We start from the raw sequence: 16624 nt of genomic DNA, 5'->3' as shown, positions 1-16624 counted from the left end.
TCCCCTCTGTCAGCTCCTGGAGTATTCTGGGATTCATTTAGTCAGGCCCCTTGCGTGTGTGCATGCACGGGCGAACGCTCAGGGTGTGCATGTGTCCACGTACGTGGCTGCGTGCACGGGCGAACGCCCAGGGTGTGCACGTGTCCTCGTACGTGGGTGGGTGCGTGGGCGAACGCCCAGGGTGTGCACGTGTCCACGTACGTGGCTGCGTGCACGGGCGAACGCCCAGGGTGTGCACGTGTCCACGTACGTGGGTGGGTGCACGGGCGAATGCAGAGGGTGTGCATGTGTCCACGTACGGGGGTGCGTGCATGGGTGAATGCCCAGGGTGTGTCCACATACGTGGGTGCGTACACGGGCGAACGCCCAGGGTGTGCACGTGTCCACGTACGTGGCTGGGTGCACGGGCGAACGCAGAGGGTGTGTCCACATACCTGGGTGTGTGCACGGGCGAACGCCCAGGGTGTGCACGTGTCCACGTACGTGGGTGGGTGCACGGGCGAACGCCCAGGGTGTGCACGTGTCCACGTGCGTGGGTGGGTGCACGGGCGAATGCAGAGGGTGTGCATGTGTCCACGTACGGGGGTGCGTGCATGGGGGAATGCCCAGGGTGTGCACGTGTCCACGTACGTGGCTGGGTGCACGGGCGAACGCAGAGGGTGTGTCCACGTACCTGGGTGTGTGCACAGGCGAACGCCCAGGGTGTGCACGTGTCCACGTGCGTGGCTGGGTGCACGGGCGAATGCAGAGGGTGTGCGGGGTGCGTACACGGGCGAACGCCCAGGGTGTGCACGTGTCCACGTACGGGGGTGCATGCACGTGTCCACGTAGGCGTGAGCGGCGCTTGCACACCTAGGTGTGCCTGACCCCTACAAACAAACTCCCCCTGCCGGGGGCAGGACCCCGGACCCCGCCCACAGCCCCATGCGGGGACCAGCCGCCGCCGCGCTGACTCCGCCCCCCGAGGGCCTCTCCGGCCGGGAGCTGACGGGGGCGGAGTTGAACGCGGCGGGCGGGGCCTTGGTTGTGACGCGCGGCACGAGGTGGGCGGGGCCACCATTATAATGCTGCGTGCGCGGCGCGTCTGACGTAACGCCCGCGTGCGCTGGGCTGTTTCCGGTTCCGGTGGGCCCTCTCTCTCTCTCCTGTCTGGCGAGGCGGCTGGGTGAGCGCCGGGCCGGGGCGGTGGGGGGAGGGGAGCTGGGGGTCCGGGGTGGCAGTGGGGGGGAGCGTCGGGCGGGGCTGGGGGCGGTGAGGGCAGGGGGGTTGGGGGGAGGGGAGCTGGAGGGAGCGCCGGGCGGGACCGGTCCGGGCTGGCGGTGGTGGGGGGAGGACCTGGGGGCGGAGCTGAGGGGCCCGCGGGCGGTGGGGGGGGGGAGGGGAGCTGGGGGTCCTTGGGGAGGTGGGGGGAGGGCCGTGGGGCCGGCCGGATTGAGAGGCGGGGGCGGGCCCAGACTCTGCCTGGCTGGGAGGGGGGAGGGGCTGCCCCCTACCCCCCCCCCCCGGCTGGGTGACCGCTCAGTGGGGGCGGGGCCGTTGCCTGGCTCGCCACGCGGGGCCGGCGCTGACCGGGTGTTGGCTCGTGCAGGGGACACGCGCGCGCCACGATGCAGATCTTCGTGAAAACCCTGACGGGCAAAACCATCACCTTGGAGGTGGAGCCCAGCGACACCATCGAGAATGTCAAGGCCAAGATCCAGGACAAGGAGGGTAAGGGGCTGGAGGGGGCTGGGGCTCGAAGGCCGAGGCCACCGTTGTTAAAGCCGGGGCAGTCACTTCCCCGCCCCCTACGCTGCCCTTGGGGGCGGGGGTCCTAAGCTCGCCTTGGCAGCTTTATCCTCCAATGGGATCTGGGGACCCCCTGCGTCTCTAGTATGGGGGCTGGCCCCTGCTCAGAGACTGCTGGGGCTGGGTCTCTTCTGTCTTGATCCAGTCCTCTTTCTCCACCTCTGCTCCCCTGCATGCCCCAGGTCACAGATGAGGAGACAGCCGGCCACATTTCAGTGAGTGGCATTGTGAAAATGTTATAGTGAGTGTTGGAAATTGTAGTTTCTGTGACAAAATTGTGGCCTGTGATATTTTCACATCTTTATGAAGAATGGTCCCTGAACTACCCTCTGTTTGAGCTCTTGGGCGCTGCACTCCTGAGAAATGGATGGCTGGTGTATCCGATGAATGATGTTTACCTGCCCCAGAAATGCAGCTGCTAAGGCATGGTAGCAGTTAAACACCTGCACAGCATTGCTGCACATAGGGCCGTGCAACTAAGTGCACATGTGCTTCAGAGAGTAGTTGTAGCCATGTTGGTCCCAGGACATTAGAGAGGCAAGATGGGTGAGGCAACTTCTGTTGGTCCAGTAAAAGATACTGCATCATCCATCTTGTATCTCTGTTTCAGTGGTTCTCAAACTTTTGTACTGATGACCCCTTTCATGTAGCAAGCCTCTGAGTGCGACCCCCCCCCCTTATAAATTAAAAACACTTTTTAGTATATTTAACACTATTGTAAATGCTGCATGCAAAGTGGGGTTTGGGGTGCAGGTTGACAGCTCGTGATCCCCCAGATAATAATCTTGCGATCCCCTGGGTGGGTTTCTGATCCCCAGTTCGAGAACCCCTGCTCTATTTGTTTCGGATGCAAATTTAAAAAAAAATCATTTTAGTTTGACCCACAACATGTTTTGAAACTTCTGGTGTAAAAAAAAAAAAAAAAGTTGTTTTGTGTCAACTAAAACATTTTGTTTAAATTTTGAGGACACTCCAAAACTGAAATGTTTCACCTCTTCATTTAGGAAGTGGCATTTCAGCACTTCTGAATTTTTTTTCAACCAAAGCAGTTTGCCAAAATGACCCAAATTTGTTAATTATTTTGATGGACCCAAATCTGCATTTGTCTTATAGCAGATCACTCCCATCAGGTCTGCTGCCTCCCCGTGGTATAGTGCCCCATGGGTTGTGATTTGCTCGTCAAATCTCAATGTGATGTCAAAGGCAATTCAGTATTCCACACGTGGATGTCTTGTAGGTATTCCTCCTGACCAACAGCGTCTGATCTTTGCTGGGAAGCAGCTGGAGGATGGGCGTACCCTCTCAGACTACAACATCCAGAAAGGTATTGTTTGACAGCATATTACCACTGTATAAGACCTGGGCTCAAAAATGGTTGCTAAACAGTAGCTTAAAGCACTACTAGAGGAAACTCTGCTCTTTCTGCCTGCAGAAGCTATCACTCGATGTCTTCTACAAGCCCTGGGGAATATTGAATTGAATTCACATCTCAGAAAAGGATTTCAGGGTCATGATGGATAATTTATAGAATATGAGCTTGTGGCACAATGAGGAAGCTAAGAGCAAATGTATTCCTTGACTGTGTAAGTAGGGGAATAATGACTAGAAGTAGTGAGGAGTGGTGTGATCACTATCAAGTGTTAGTAAGATGGTTATTGGGGTACTGTGTCCAGCTCGTGTGAACACAGACTGGAAACGCTTCAGAAAAGAGCTACAAGAACAAAGCACTGTCTTGGAAAACCTGCCTTAAAATAAGACTAAACAACTTCAGTCTATTTAACTTACAAAGGTTAGATTATTTCAGGGTGATAGAAGTACCCACGTGGGGACAAATTTTGATAGCAATGGGCTCTAGACAAAGGCATAACAAGATCCAGTGAGGCTAGACAAATTCAGACTAGAAATGAGGTCCACATTTTTTTTAGTGGAGTGTAATTAACCATTGGAGCAAATCGTCTTGTGATGTGGATTCTACACCATGTGCACAGCTTTAAACCAAGATTTGGAAGGCTCTTTACAATGTGTTTCATCTCAACTGGAAGTTGTGGTCTTGATGCAGGAACTACCTGGTGAAACTGTCTGGCCTGTGATATGTAGGAAGTCCCTGTAGATCACAGTGGGCCCATCTGGCTTTAAAATCTAAGCATTGGAGGTTTCATGTAAGATGATGTTGCTGTCTTCTGTGTCTCTAACATATGGACTCTTAGAAATGGCTTTTAAATAACTGGGTTTGGGGGTTTTAGGCTGGGACACCCATACGGTGTCTTAAGAACAATGAGAGGCCCAGGTGTCTAAAGAACTGGAGTGCTTGTCCCATTTGCCTTTTGGAAACTGTCATGGCTCTCCCCACCCTCCCCTGGCAGTCTGGCTCTGCAGTGGGAATTGAGTTAATTTGGGGTTGAGACTGAAACCACCAGAACTGAAGTAGTCACTACTTTCTGGGGCAGTAGCACTTGGGACCTGGAGTCCCATTATGCTCCTCCCTCTGCAAACGGGGAAGTTTCTGCCTCAGTGCTAGCTCTGAAATGCTGCTAACTCGGTGTGTTCCTCCTTTCAGAATCCACTCTGCACTTGGTGCTGCGTTTGCGAGGAGGCATCATTGAGCCTTCTCTTCGCCAGCTCGCACAGAAGTACAACTGCGACAAAATGATCTGCCGCAAGTACGTGTCGCCTTATGCAATAGACTCAGCGTTTTAGCCTCTGGAGGGGAGTGTAGCCGCTGCCCTATCTGAGGGTGAACACCTTTGAGCAGCATCCTTACATATTTGTGCTCTGATGTGTAGTGGGTGTCATTAGGTGATCAGTGTGCTAGGAGGCAGTTGGTAATGGAATCTGTCATAGAATAAAGAAAAGGAGGACTTGTGGCACCTTAGAGACTAACCAATTTATTTGAGCATAAGCTTTCATGAGCTACAGCTCGCTTCATTGGATGCAGCTCACGAAAGCTTATGCTCAAATAAATTGGTTAGTCTCTAAGGTGCCACAAGTTCTCCTTTTCTTTTTGCGGATACAGACTAACATGGCTGCTGCTCTGAAACCTGTCATAGAATAGATCGCTCAGTCTTGGCCTAAAGAGCCTGAGGAGGAGCTGGGCAGAGTAGCAAACTGCTTTGGGCAACTACAGCAGCATCCTGTCAGCTTTAACACCTTTTTACCGCCAGCTAATGCTGTACCGATCTCTCAACCTCCTAGAGAGGCTGCTGTTCTGGGTAGGTCATCTTCAGAGTCACTGAGGTTGGGAAGAGCCTGTGATGGGTCACCTTGCCCATTCTGCATGGGACAGAGGAGATGACACTATTTCCATCAAAGATTGGTGGGTGTTGCATTCTCTATTGAACTGGCAGGTGTTCATAAAAGTCCCTTTGCATCATAAATGCGGGAGGCCAGAATAAATTGACATTGGTCCTTCCTATATAACTTCCCTCATTCTCTTCAGCTGCATATTCTTCCCCTGTGCTTGCTGCCTCAAGTAAATATGCTCGTAGTGTTCACAGGGGGGTTGACTGGGATCTTGCCATGCGAGGCAGAGCCTCCTGGGAGTTCCGAACCCCCAGAAGAGTTGACAACTGTTCTTCTGCCCGTTTCAGGTGCTACGCCCGCCTGCACCCTCGTGCTGTTAACTGCCGTAAGAAGAAGTGTGGCCACACCAACAATCTGCGTCCCAAGAAGAAGGTCAAGTAGAGGGAGATACCTGTCTTCGGCCCGTGTGGCTACGTGCTGTTGAATTCAAGCTGGGTAGTCAGTCTGCTGCAATGTAGCTTGGTCCTGGGTGAGGCAGGGGTTTGTTGAATAAAGCTACTTCCAGTGCTCAGCCCCGTGTTTGTCATTTACCCTCTGCCCTCACCTGGACAGTTGCTTTCACATTCTTTAATGCTGTTCAGAACAATGCAGAGAAGATCATGTGCATATCCCGTAAAATGTGTTCTCTGGATGTCTGTTACTAATGTGTTTCAACATGAAATGCAGGGCTTGATTCAGACACGTCTATGCCATCCTTAAACTTGCCTGATCTATTCTTGGCTTCCTGTAGTAGCAGAGAGATACTGTTCCTTAGAACATACGTGGCAGATGGATTAAGGCATTCACAGTGCAGTGCAAACATTCCTGTACAGTAGGAACAGAATTCAATAGCTAAGTCCATGCTAACACATGGACCATCCTTTGCTAAAAGCACCTCTCAGATTCAAAACCATATTTTCTTGGTTTAAAGGGAATAGCTGCTGTGTGAGGAGTAGGTTGAAGATTTCTGTGGCTAGTTCACACCATCCTCATGTAGCAATCAGGGTTGTGCCAAAAACCTGTTCTGGTGGCTGGGGGAGGGTGAACCAGACAGCACATGGGAGATCTCAGACCCATGCGGTTGGAATAAAAGCCCAGCAGCAGTGAGGCTGCAGCTACAATGCTATAGGGCAGTGCTGGGAAGTCAGCTTGTTCCTCAGCTCTACCTAGAAAGGACCATGTCAGTTGGGAAGAGGGGAAATGCCTTTCCCCTACTAAAGTAACTCCCCTGACAGAAAAGGGGGCAGGAGGGAGTTAGCCTCTTCTCTTGTGATCTGTCAAACTGAGTGACTGCCCCTTGCAGTGGATCGATCCTGGTGCCATCCTGAAAAGGCAAACTACCTGGCAGAGTGATGGAGATCAGTGCGTGGTGCCATCCTTGCAGGCTAGTGAGCTGAAAGCCTGGACAATCTATTTTGGGAATTGTTTGCTCCAATCCAGCACAAGCTCCTGCTCAGATGTACCAGTGTCTGTCTCATGGCTGGAGTTTTAGGGTCCAGCTCAAGTCAATTGGCTGCCCTTGTAAGGAATGGGGAGTTACTAGCCTGTGTTGCTCTAATGTGAGGATTTTACTTAGACACAAAGATGAAGGGCACTTTCTGGAATGAAATGTGGGTGGAAGGTTCAATGTTTAGCTCTGCCAATGCACCTCACTCCTGGCCTGTGATCTTGTAGAAGAGAAGAAACCGCATGAGAGCCCCCTACTTCATGGCCACCTGTCACCTAAGTCAGGATTTTAACCCAGCCAGTGGGATCTGAAAGGGCTAGTGCGCAGTCAGCTCTCGGGGAAACAGCATTCCGGTTCCTAGCTCAGAAAACGGGTCATGGAGCTGAGTGCTGCAGTGTTGGAGACATCTTGTTCTAAGTGAGGAAATACTGTATTACCTCTGCTCTGGGACCTTTCTACTGGCCTCCTCCATCAGCTTTCATGAGCTTTAGCTAGGGTGACCAGATGTCCGGATTTTTAGTTTTGTCCCGCATCCTGACCGGTCTGGATGACATTTGTCCCGATATTGCGGCTTTGGCCGCTCCCCCCGGTTTTTTGTTGTTTTGTCCGTTTCATCTGGTCACCCTGGCTTTAGCCTAACGAAGCCTGCATCGGGCCGCACGGGAGGAGGCTGCCCTCTGGCTCAGGTGTCTGGGGATGCCTGTGTGGTCTCAGGAACAAGATGGGGTTGGGAAATGGTTCTGCCATGGGCCTGTCTCCCTGGGCCGAGTCCCCCCTGTAACATGGGGATGATACTGACCCCCTTGCCCCCAGGCCTCTCCTGAGCTAATCCACGGCGACTGTAAGTCCTGTGGCATGGGGCCAGCCTTGTTCTGGTCCCCCCACACCGAGCCCACCAGGGTCCTGCTCTGTGCATGTCTCCGCGCTACACCGGTACAAATAAGGACCGAGCTCAGGGGTTCGCAACCTCCCCCCACCCCCCCATAAAATCTCTACCGCCCGCCTGTGTGTCCGCGACCGCATAGGCGAGGCCGGGCTGGCGGGGGGGCGGCCAGCCGTGCAATTGCCCCAGTGAACGCTGCTCAGGCTTCGGCTTCAGCCCCAGGGGCGGGGCCCTGCCCGGGGGACCCCCCGAAACCTGCTCGCGGCGCCCCGGGTGATAGTGACGGGGCGGGACCAGCGGCTCAGGGCCGCGGCCCCCCGGCGGGTCATGAGGCGGCCGGGCCTGCAGGCGGCCGCCGCCTCCCCGCTGCCTCCTGCCCGTCTCCGCGGCTGCGGCGCCGGCCCCTGCGTGCGGAGCTGGGGGCGCCCGGCCGGGGGAGCCTCCTGCAATGGTGAGCGCGGCTTTCCCCGGGGGCAGTGTCCGCACACCGCGGGCCAGGGCTGGGGGGCCGGGCCGGGCCAGAGCCGCTTTCCCCGCGGGGGGGCCGTGCCTGTCCCGGGCCAGAGCCGCTTTCCCCGGGGGGGCCGTGCCGAGCCTGTCCCGCGCCAGAGCCGCTTTCCCCGGGGGGGGGGGCCGTGCCGAGCCTGTCCCGCGCCAGAGCCGCTTTCCCCGGGGGGGGGGGGCCGTGCCGAGCCTGTCCCGCGCCAGAGCCGCTTTCCCCGGGGGGGGGGGGGCCGTGCCGAGCCTGTCCCGCGCCAGAGCCGCTTTCCCCGGGGGGGGGGGGCCGTGCCGAGCCTGTCCCGGGCCAGAGCCGCTTTCCCCGGGGGGGCCGTGCCGAGCCTGTCCCGCGCCAGAGCCGCTTTCCCCGGGGGGGGGGGGGCCGTGCCGAGCCTGTCCCGCGCCAGAGCCGCTTTCCCCGGGGGGGGGGGGGCCGTGCCGAGCCTGTCCCGCGCCAGAGCCGCTTTCCCCGGGGGGGGGCCGTGCCGAGCCTGTCCCGCGCCAGAGCCGCTTTCCCCGCGGGGGGCCGTGCCGAGCCTGGCCGGGCCTGAGCCGCTTTTCCGGGGGGCCGGGCCTGGCCCGGGCCGAGCTGCCTCGGCTCTAGCTGCGGCCACGCTTCCCGGTCCCGCATGGGGCAGAGGCTGCCAGTCCCCCCGGAGCAGGGCCCGCACGGAGCCCGGGGCGGGCTGGTTTCTGCCCCTGAGCGGGGCTGGCCTCGCCGCCTGCACCCGGCCACCGGATCCCGGGCTCGCCTTTGCCTAGCGCGCTCCCGGGGCTGCGGCTGCCCTGGAGCGAGCCGGGAGCTCCCATCCCAGGCCCTGGTTTGGGGGTCTGGGGCGCAGAGTTCTGCCCCCAGCAGGGAGGGCGCAGGGGGGTCCTGGGGGGCTGCATACCCTCAGGATGGCCAGGCGCTCAGACACCAGGTGGTGGGGGACAGACACCGGAGATGGGAGGGTGCTGGGACTAGAGAGGGGGAAGCCCAGCTGTGAAAAGCAGCCGGGGGAGGAGAGTGGAAGTGACTGAGGTGAACCAAGCCAGGCGCTATCAGGTAAAGAAATCCGTCTACACCAGCTCCTCTCGGGCTGGGCCCCTTCCCACTCCCCGGGCGTGAGAACCCTTGGTCTGTACTGAGGCCTTTCTCTCCCTTCCCCGGTTCATAAATTCAGCTGAGGGCCCCCCGCCCTCCCAGCTGTGCCCCCAGCAGAAGGCTCAGGAGTGCCAGCCCAGTTAAGGGGATGTCCGAATAGAAATGGAAGGAGAATGGAAGTGGGGGACATTGGAGGAAATCCCCAACCCCCCTCTGTCTAATAGTAACCTATCTAGTATTGATCCTTTACTTCTAGTGATTCGTCAACAAATATATGCAGCCATATGCTCAGTGTTACATCATTTGCAACCAAAGAGCAAGTGGTGGCCGGGGACTCAAACTCACAGTTTATAGTGGTTACTGACCATCTCCAGAAAGGTCAGTAGCAAACAGTTCATGGAGCCCATTTTGATAGGAAATTTTTTCAGTCCAAAAATTTAGACCAGTTCTAATCACTAAATCACCGTAAGCATTTATAAGGTCACACTGTCCTTTGCGATAAGGTTCCTTCACACCACTCTGGCAATGTAAAGGAGCCTTAAAATTTTTACACCTGTCTCTGCTCTCCTGAGGGACAGTGCCTGCCCCACGCTTACCTCGTCAGAAACATCCCAAAGCCCTGGGGATGGCCGAGTGTGCCACAGTAGTGAGTGAGAACGGAGAGGGACAGAGTGTCTCTCTCTCTCTCTCACACGCATGACTCCCCAGGCCCTTTGCCCTGGTGGTGATTTACATCTCTACTGGCTACTCTGAGCACCCAAAGCAACCTGCCTACACTGCTGGGAAGGGGTGTGTGACCTTTGCTTCCCTGTCAGAAGTCATTTTTCTGTGGGGAAGCAAAGAAATCTGTGGGGGCCATGAATTCTGCACACACGCAGTAACGCAGATTTCCTGCAGGAGTAATCTCCATGTGAGTAGAGAATATGAATAACTAGCACTAGAATAGTGACTATTAGAAAACAAACCCTCATGCTACAGGGTGCAAGCCAACCTATGACCACTGGGGTCAGGAGGGATCAGGTCATCCCGTCTTTGCCTGCTGCCCCTTCCTCTGATGATGCTGGGGCTGGCCCTGGTGGTGAGAGGAATCTGACCTAGATAGGCCACTGCACTGCTCCAGCCTGGTGATCCCAAGAGGATGCCACAGCCAGTGCCTGCTGCCACCCACTCAGGTGTGTGCCCTCTAATGCCCTGTAAAGCTTGGGCAATGGCACACTGGGTGTGGTTTGAGCTCCTTGTGGGCAGTAGCAGTGCATGGAGGATCGTTAGGCCGGAATTTACTGTCCCCGTTAATTGGGTGGGATACCGCAAGCTAAAAACTCTAGCGTATTGCTAAGACAGCACTCTGTCCCGCTCACTCTGTGCCTCCCCCCAGCCCTCGCCCCATTTGGAAGCAGAGGCGTTAGGGAGCGGAAGGCGCTTTGCTAAGCGCTGGCTCGGAAAGTGCTGAAATTGTGCTTTGGAGACTTGTCAAGCACACAACCCGCTTGGAAGGTTGTGAGGTTGCGGCGCTGGCTGCAGATGGCCGGGGGCGGGGGCTCCCGGGGTGCTGGGTGAGATGGTATGAAACCTCCATCGCCCGGCGAGGGGCGACCCTGCCCTGGGTGCAGGCAGGTGGCTGGGTGCTGCTCACGGGAGTCCTGGCGACGCCGGAGCAGAGCCTCCTGGCTTGGTGCTGGGGGCCAAGGAGTCGCTCAAAGGCGATGGGGCTTGGAACCGGAGAGGCCGGCCGGGGGCTTTGCCAACAGGAAAGAGCCTCTGGAGCTGCCAAGTTAGAAAACGCAGCTGTTGTGTGGGGGGCTGGAGGCCTTGCCGTGCACTAGACCCCAGCACGGTGAGAGCTCTGGGGAGGATCCATGCACGCACGCAGGCCCTGCTGCTGCTCTGCAGCTCGGAACAGGCCCGCGGAAAGAGGCTTCTGGGAGCCCGTGGAACCTTCTTCTGGGGAGCGAGAGAAACTGGATCCCGCAGCTGCGGCAGCGAGGACTCTGGCCCCAGAATAGCCGACTCCGAGGCCGTCCACTCCTTACTGGGCTGGGGGGCCCTGGGCTCACCACCCTGGCCTCCCTCTGAGGAGCAGCTGCAGCCCCCACACCTCCCAGCCCTCTGCCTCAGGCTTGGCATCTGAGAACCCAGAATGGTGGGCCGGAGTGGTGGGGAAGTGGGAGTGGATGCAGGGGGGTGGCCACGGCCCCATGTTGGTCACTGGTTCAAATCCAGCCCCAGGTTAGAGGGGACAGGATGGTACTTCGTACTGGGGGAGCCCTGGGGTGCTTTCATCTCCATGGCCCTGGCTCCAGCCCATCCTTCGGTGGGGAGACGCGGTGGGTCTCATGATGGGGACCTGCTGGCTCAGGGGGGTCAGGGAATGGAATATTGAGACATTCCTCACTACAGCCCTGGTTCCAGCTTATCCCTGTTTTGAGGCGACTGGATGGTCACAGGGTTAGGAACCCCTAACTCCATATAGTGAAGAGCCTGTCACCAGCTCCAATCCGGGCTAATTCGGGGGGCCTGGCTGGCTTGGGGGGTTGTGAAATAGGACATGGGCCCTTTCCCATCCGGCTCCAGGGCAGGGGACTGGCCGGCTCAGGCAGGGAAAGGGGACGTGGGGCCTTCCCTTTATGCGGCGTGGCTCTGATCTGTCCCAGGGCGGGAGACTGACTGGCACTTTTCCCTCGAGGGCACTGGTTCCCATGTGGCCCCAGGTCAGCAGTGGCAGGCAGCTGTGACATTGTGGCGGAGGTTAGTGCCGCAGTCCCTGGGTGGGGAGCCTTGCAGGGGGGAGGAGGAGGTGCCCCAGCACCATGTAGCGCCCTCCTGAGGCTGGTCTAGGGGTGGAGGGGCTGGTTGCGGGGGATGTACTGGGGCCTGTCTCGCTGGTTCAGAGCCATCTGTGAGCCTGTTGCCCCAGGGCCGGTGGACGCCCTGAGTCTCATGCTATCCCTTTGTCTCTCCCGCTGGCAGACGGACGACGCCGTGAAGCTGCTCCTGCACCGCTTTTACACCCTGCAGGGGGAGCGGGTGGAAGCCTACCGGCTCTTTGAGGAGTAAGTGACCCCAAGGCCGGAGAACCCCTGGTGGCTGTGGGCTCCGGCTCCCGCATGTGCCGGATCCCATCCTGTCCTCTGCCCTGGTTGCTCTTAGGGGCATCCGCACCCTGGCGTAGAAGGGCAGGCTCAGCCCCGCTGGAGACACTGATGTGCCAGGGCTGGGCAGGACTCCGGGTCTCAGCCCATGCGGACTGTGTATTTGGGCACAGACTGTGCCGTGGCAGACAACGCAGCCCCAAGCCAGCTCGCAGTGGGAGGTATCACTCTGCTGTGACTTCTCCTTCCAGCCCCCAGACCAAGGGAGGCTAACTCCTGCCAAACGGGGACTTTCAAGCAGATTCTTCTTGCTGCTGGCTTGCTCTGGCCGCTCCCGTTATTTGCAGGCAAACCGGGCGGGGCCGGGGGGGGTGTTACTCCACCTGGCGGCCCTATCCTGGCACCTCTGCCTGCGGGGTGCCCCAGACTGAGTTTCTGATGCTTCCCGCTGCCCTCTGCAGCCTTCTTCCCCCTCCACCTGTGGTCCAGGGGCACTGAAGCAGGAGGGGAAAACGGGGCCATCCCCCTGCCCCATTGATCTTAAACTCCATAGCTCTGGCTGAGGCGCGTGCTGGCCTGAGGCCATTCCGCCCTTGCTGTGGTGCTTAGTGCCCAGTCTCTAAAGTTCCAGCCTCCCCTCCTGGCTGGCAAAGGGTCCCAGGAAGCAGCAGCCACTGCTTGCTGCTCAACACCTGGGCCTGGCCCCTGCGGGCTGGGGCTGAACGCCGGCTGGCCAGGGGGACCCGCGCACCAGACGCCTGTAGCCCATTTCAGCGACGTCTGGGAGATGATTTACTCTTCCGGATCCAGGCCCTGGAGTTTAACAAACAAACCAGCCCCAAGCCCGGCCAGCGGAGGTTAAGCTGTCGGGCCTGGTAATAATCCTCGGTAATGAGCCCTTCCTGAGCATTGGCAGCCAGCGGAGGTACGAGCTGCTAATTCAATAATATAGTGGAAAGGCTGAACAGGAAGATACCTGAACCGCTGACTGCAGGGGTCATGCAGAGGGTAGGGAGGGGGCCGTGCGCCTCTCTGCAGCACCAAGCTGAGAGCAAAGGCTTTGGGGTTACAAATCCCTGCCTGCAATTTGCTGTGCCTGGAAGTTATTACTGTACAGCCCCCAGACAGGCCTCCATCATGCCAGGTGCTGCCCAGAGAAAGACTCCCTGCCCCAGAGAGCATCATTATCCCGTTTAAGGACTGAGGCCCACACAGAGTCAGTGACAGAGCTGGGATTTGAATCCAGGTCTCCTGAGGCCCAGTTCAGTGCCTTCACCACCCAGCCCATGCTTCCTGAGCTTGTCGGGAGCATCCCCTGCAGGGGTCTAGTAAAAGGGGCGCTCTCGGGAGGCTCATCCTTGTCAGATGACCGGTTGCTTTGTCCGGCTTGCAGGGGCCACCGGGCGTATCTGAGCAGCGGGCCACACTACGACTTCCTCCGCTACCGGCAGCTGGTCCATGAGATCACGCTGGCCTTCAGCGGCATCTCCCGGGAGATCCTGGAGATCAAGGAGCAGCTCCAGGCGGAGCACGGGCGGCCGGAGCTTGCCCAGCACCTGTCCAGGGTCCAGCAGAAGGAGAAGGAGAAGCTAGAGCTGGTGAGAGGCCCCTGTCTCCTCCCCTTTGCACTGGGGTGTCCAAGGTGCCGACAGCCGCACTGCAGGCTGAGGGCCTCGATCTACTCACAGGGCAGGTGCAGCGCTAGAGTAGGCTCCCCGCCCCTACCCTGCAGCGCCCCTCCTCCCCCATGAGCCGTCCAGTCTTCAGAGCCCCGTCAGGCCAGGGGGCTGCTGGTGCCAGCTGTGGGAGGGAGTGTAGTACTGGGGACACTGCTTCCTAGGAGCTGGGCTGAGCCCTAGCAAACTTGTCTCATACAGCCACCGCTCAGCTGCGAAAGGGCAGGAACTTGCACTCCTGGCTGCGCTGGGCTAGTATTGTGTGTGAGGCCCCAGCCGAGGTCAGAGCCCGGTTGTGCGGGGCACTGCACGGCCCCAGAGAGCTGCCAGGCAGAATGGACGAAGCAGGGGGAGCAGTCATCTCCCCAAGGCTCCGCGGTAGGTTGGAGGCATTGCTGCCAATAGCCCTGAGGCCCAGCCTCTCCTCCCGTCTCTCTCCTGTGCTGGAGGGGCCTTTGGTGCAAGGAATCGAGGAGCGGGGGCCGGGGTGAGGTGGGGTCGCTCTGAGCCTGACCCGCCCTGGAGCCATGTGGCTGTGGTGGTGGTAATTTGCGCGGCAGCCCGGGGCGGGTTTGGGCCCTGAGGTGCCAGGTACTCTGGCCTACGTTGCCCAGCCCGGGCGCCGCTCTGCGGGTGGGGTTGGTGTCTCCTCCCTGGGAAGCTCGACTCCACCTGCCCTCCTCCTTGCAGACGGCTCAGCTGCAGCTCGCCAGGCAGCACGCCCAGGACCAGCCCGGCGTGCCAGCCCACCAGCAGGAGGTGCAGGAGCTCAAATACAAGTAGGTGCCCCGGGAGCTGGGCACAGCACCACCCCGTTGCCGCCCACGGCACTCTGAATGCCTCACGCCTTCGAGCCCCATGGTGGGGGGGGCATTGCCCCCCAGCATAGGGGCTAGTGGGAGCCCCCCCATGAAGCCAGGCGGGAATGGCTCCAGCTGAGCCTGTGGCATGACGGGGCGGTGAGGGCTGGGGGCTCCCCCTGTACACACTCACTGGGCACCCAGCTCCTGGATTCGAGGGGCAGGGTCTAGAACTGCTCTGGCCAAGGTAGGACGGGGGCTAGCTCAGCACCCAGCAGCCTTTGGGGAAGGAGCAGGGGGGAGGCACGCCGGCTGTTTATTTGAGCAGTGTTTTGCCTGTCAGACCCTCCAGGCTGGGGGGCGACGTATGTGACCTGCCGGGAGGAGTGGGAGCTCCGGGATGGGATCCCCCAAGGGGGCGGTGGAGCAGGCTGGACTTGGCATGTGCTGCTCCAGGCCCTGGCAGCTCCTTTATCATCCCTTCAAGGCTGGGGTGGAGGAAGGGCGCAGGGGGGATGAAAGTGCCTTCCCCAATCCCTTGGCCCCCTCTCCCTAACCAGGCCTGAAGGAGACCCAGATGGTGCCTTCAAAAGCTCTCTTGTTTGTCGGCCCTCCGGATTGTTTAGCACTGCCGCATGGCTTTGGTGCTGATCAGCCTCTCCCCGGCCGAGTGTTTCATAAACAGCGCCGGGAACGCGAGGCAGCCCAGATAATACACTCCATATGGCCTTTATTTATAGTTTCCATCCGCTCTCCTAGGCTAATTAAAACCATTGAGGCAATCAGCGAAATTCTCCAGGACCTCAAGTACGATTCGGAAGAAGCCGAGTGATGGGTCTCCCCGTGGGAATGGCTGGAGGAGGTGGGAAGCGCTGGAGGGGGTCAGCTGGGCCGAGCGCTGGGCCGCACTGCAGGGCTCTCGCTCACGTCGGGGTCTCGCTCCCCATGGCGGGATCCTCTCCCTGGCAAACCCCAGCCTTGGCGCCTCTGCGAGAGACTTGTCCAGGGCCCTCTGCCAGGCGGGCAGCAGCCTTTGCAACAGAGGAGCAGCTCGACTCTGGGCTGTTCCAGCACAGGGGCAGGTTTGCAAAAGGGCTCCACAGCCAGCAGGTCCCACTGGGAACAATGGGGAACCCTCCTCCTGCCTGAGAGCCATGGAGAACCCCCCACTGAGAACATCAGCAGCTTTGGGGGCTGAGCCCCTTTGACAAGCTTTCCCAGTTCGGTGCCGGGTGGGTGGGTGCCCTCGAGCCCGCCGCGCAGGATCAGCGTGCAGCCTAGATGTGTCGCTGTCTGTCTGGCAGGGCTGAACGCCCCCTCCCTCCAGGTCCCTTCCTCCTGCAGAGCCAGGAGCCCTTTGAGTACAGACAGAGCCAAACCTGTGGATTTGGAGAGGGATTTTCCAAGTGCCAAGGTGGCTGTGGGGGGGTGCCGTGCTCCTAAATCCCCTGGGTGCTTGGGAAAGCCCCCCCCGCCCCCATGCAGCAAAGCGTTTTAACCACGTGCTGTGACCTCTTTCAAGTCTGTTTGTTTTAAGAATTAAGCAAAGAACTCTCTGGCATTAGGGCTGGGCTGGTTTGTGGCTCAATAAAAGGCAGGTGGGAGCTCAGAGTCCTGTCGCTGTCTCCTTTGCTCAGTGACATGCCACCAATGCTGCTGCCAGCCCAGGCTGGTGGCACCAGGGGCTGCCCATCACTGTGCCCTGGAGGGCCAGGCTAAATGGTGAGAGCATTCCCCTTTCGTACCCAAGCCCCTGGGGCACTCTGACCACTGGCTGGTCTGGGAACTTGGAGCTCCCCTTTCGCCCCAGGGCTCCAACCCCCGAGACAGGGTAGAGCCACGCCCCGCCTGTGGGTCCGCGGTGATGGCCTGTATCCAGCAGCCGTGAGGGAGGTGCCTGTCTCATCCCACCATGGCGCCACGATTGTCTCCTGCTGGGCCTTCCCACGAGCACTGCACCGGGCACCTCACAGCCCTGCCCATCGCTGCTGCCTGGCCTCTGCAGCGTGCCCGGGAAAGGGCAAGGGGCACCTGCAAAGCGGCAGCGAGTTCCACCAGCCCCACGCCCCAGACGCTG

At 58.9% G+C, this 16624-nt stretch overlaps 2 protein-coding genes across 4 annotated transcripts in view; both read left to right on the top strand.

Annotated features, from left to right (window-relative positions):
* The window catches only part of UBA52 (ubiquitin A-52 residue ribosomal protein fusion product 1), a 375240-nt gene extending 369641 nt beyond the window's left edge, over nt 1-5599 (top strand). For 2 of the 3 annotated variants that reach the window (XM_075123221.1, XM_075123220.1), the window contains exons 2-5: nt 1589-1710; nt 3026-3112; nt 4346-4448; nt 5376-5599. In XM_075123221.1, coding sequence (XP_074979322.1) covers nt 1608-1710; nt 3026-3112; nt 4346-4448; nt 5376-5469 — 387 coding nt within the window. In that variant the 5' untranslated portion in view covers nt 1589-1607 and the 3' untranslated portion in view covers nt 5470-5599. Of the gene's footprint in view, nt 1-1031; nt 1166-1588; nt 1711-3025; nt 3113-4345; nt 4449-5375 lie in introns of those variants that run through there. The other variant, XM_048830509.2, reaches the window with a different exon arrangement.
* Nucleotides 5600-7707: 2108 nt separating this feature from the next.
* Nucleotides 7708-16158, top strand: REX1BD (required for excision 1-B domain containing). Its single transcript, XM_048830513.2, has 5 exons — nt 7708-7848; nt 11950-12032; nt 13465-13669; nt 14438-14526; nt 15307-16158. Exons 1-5 carry the CDS (start codon nt 7846-7848, stop codon nt 15377-15379), a joined length of 453 nt encoding a protein of 150 aa, XP_048686470.1. The 5' UTR covers nt 7708-7845; the 3' UTR covers nt 15380-16158.
* Nucleotides 16159-16624: the final 466 nt, after the last annotated feature.

The sequence above is a fragment of the Caretta caretta genome, chromosome 25 (genome assembly GCF_965140235.1).
Source record: "Caretta caretta isolate rCarCar2 chromosome 25, rCarCar1.hap1, whole genome shotgun sequence".
In the NCBI taxonomy this organism is placed as follows: domain Eukaryota; kingdom Metazoa; phylum Chordata; order Testudines; family Cheloniidae; genus Caretta; species Caretta caretta.
The sequence above is the reverse complement of the archived record's forward strand: the minus strand, read 5'-3'. Positions and strand labels throughout refer to the sequence as shown.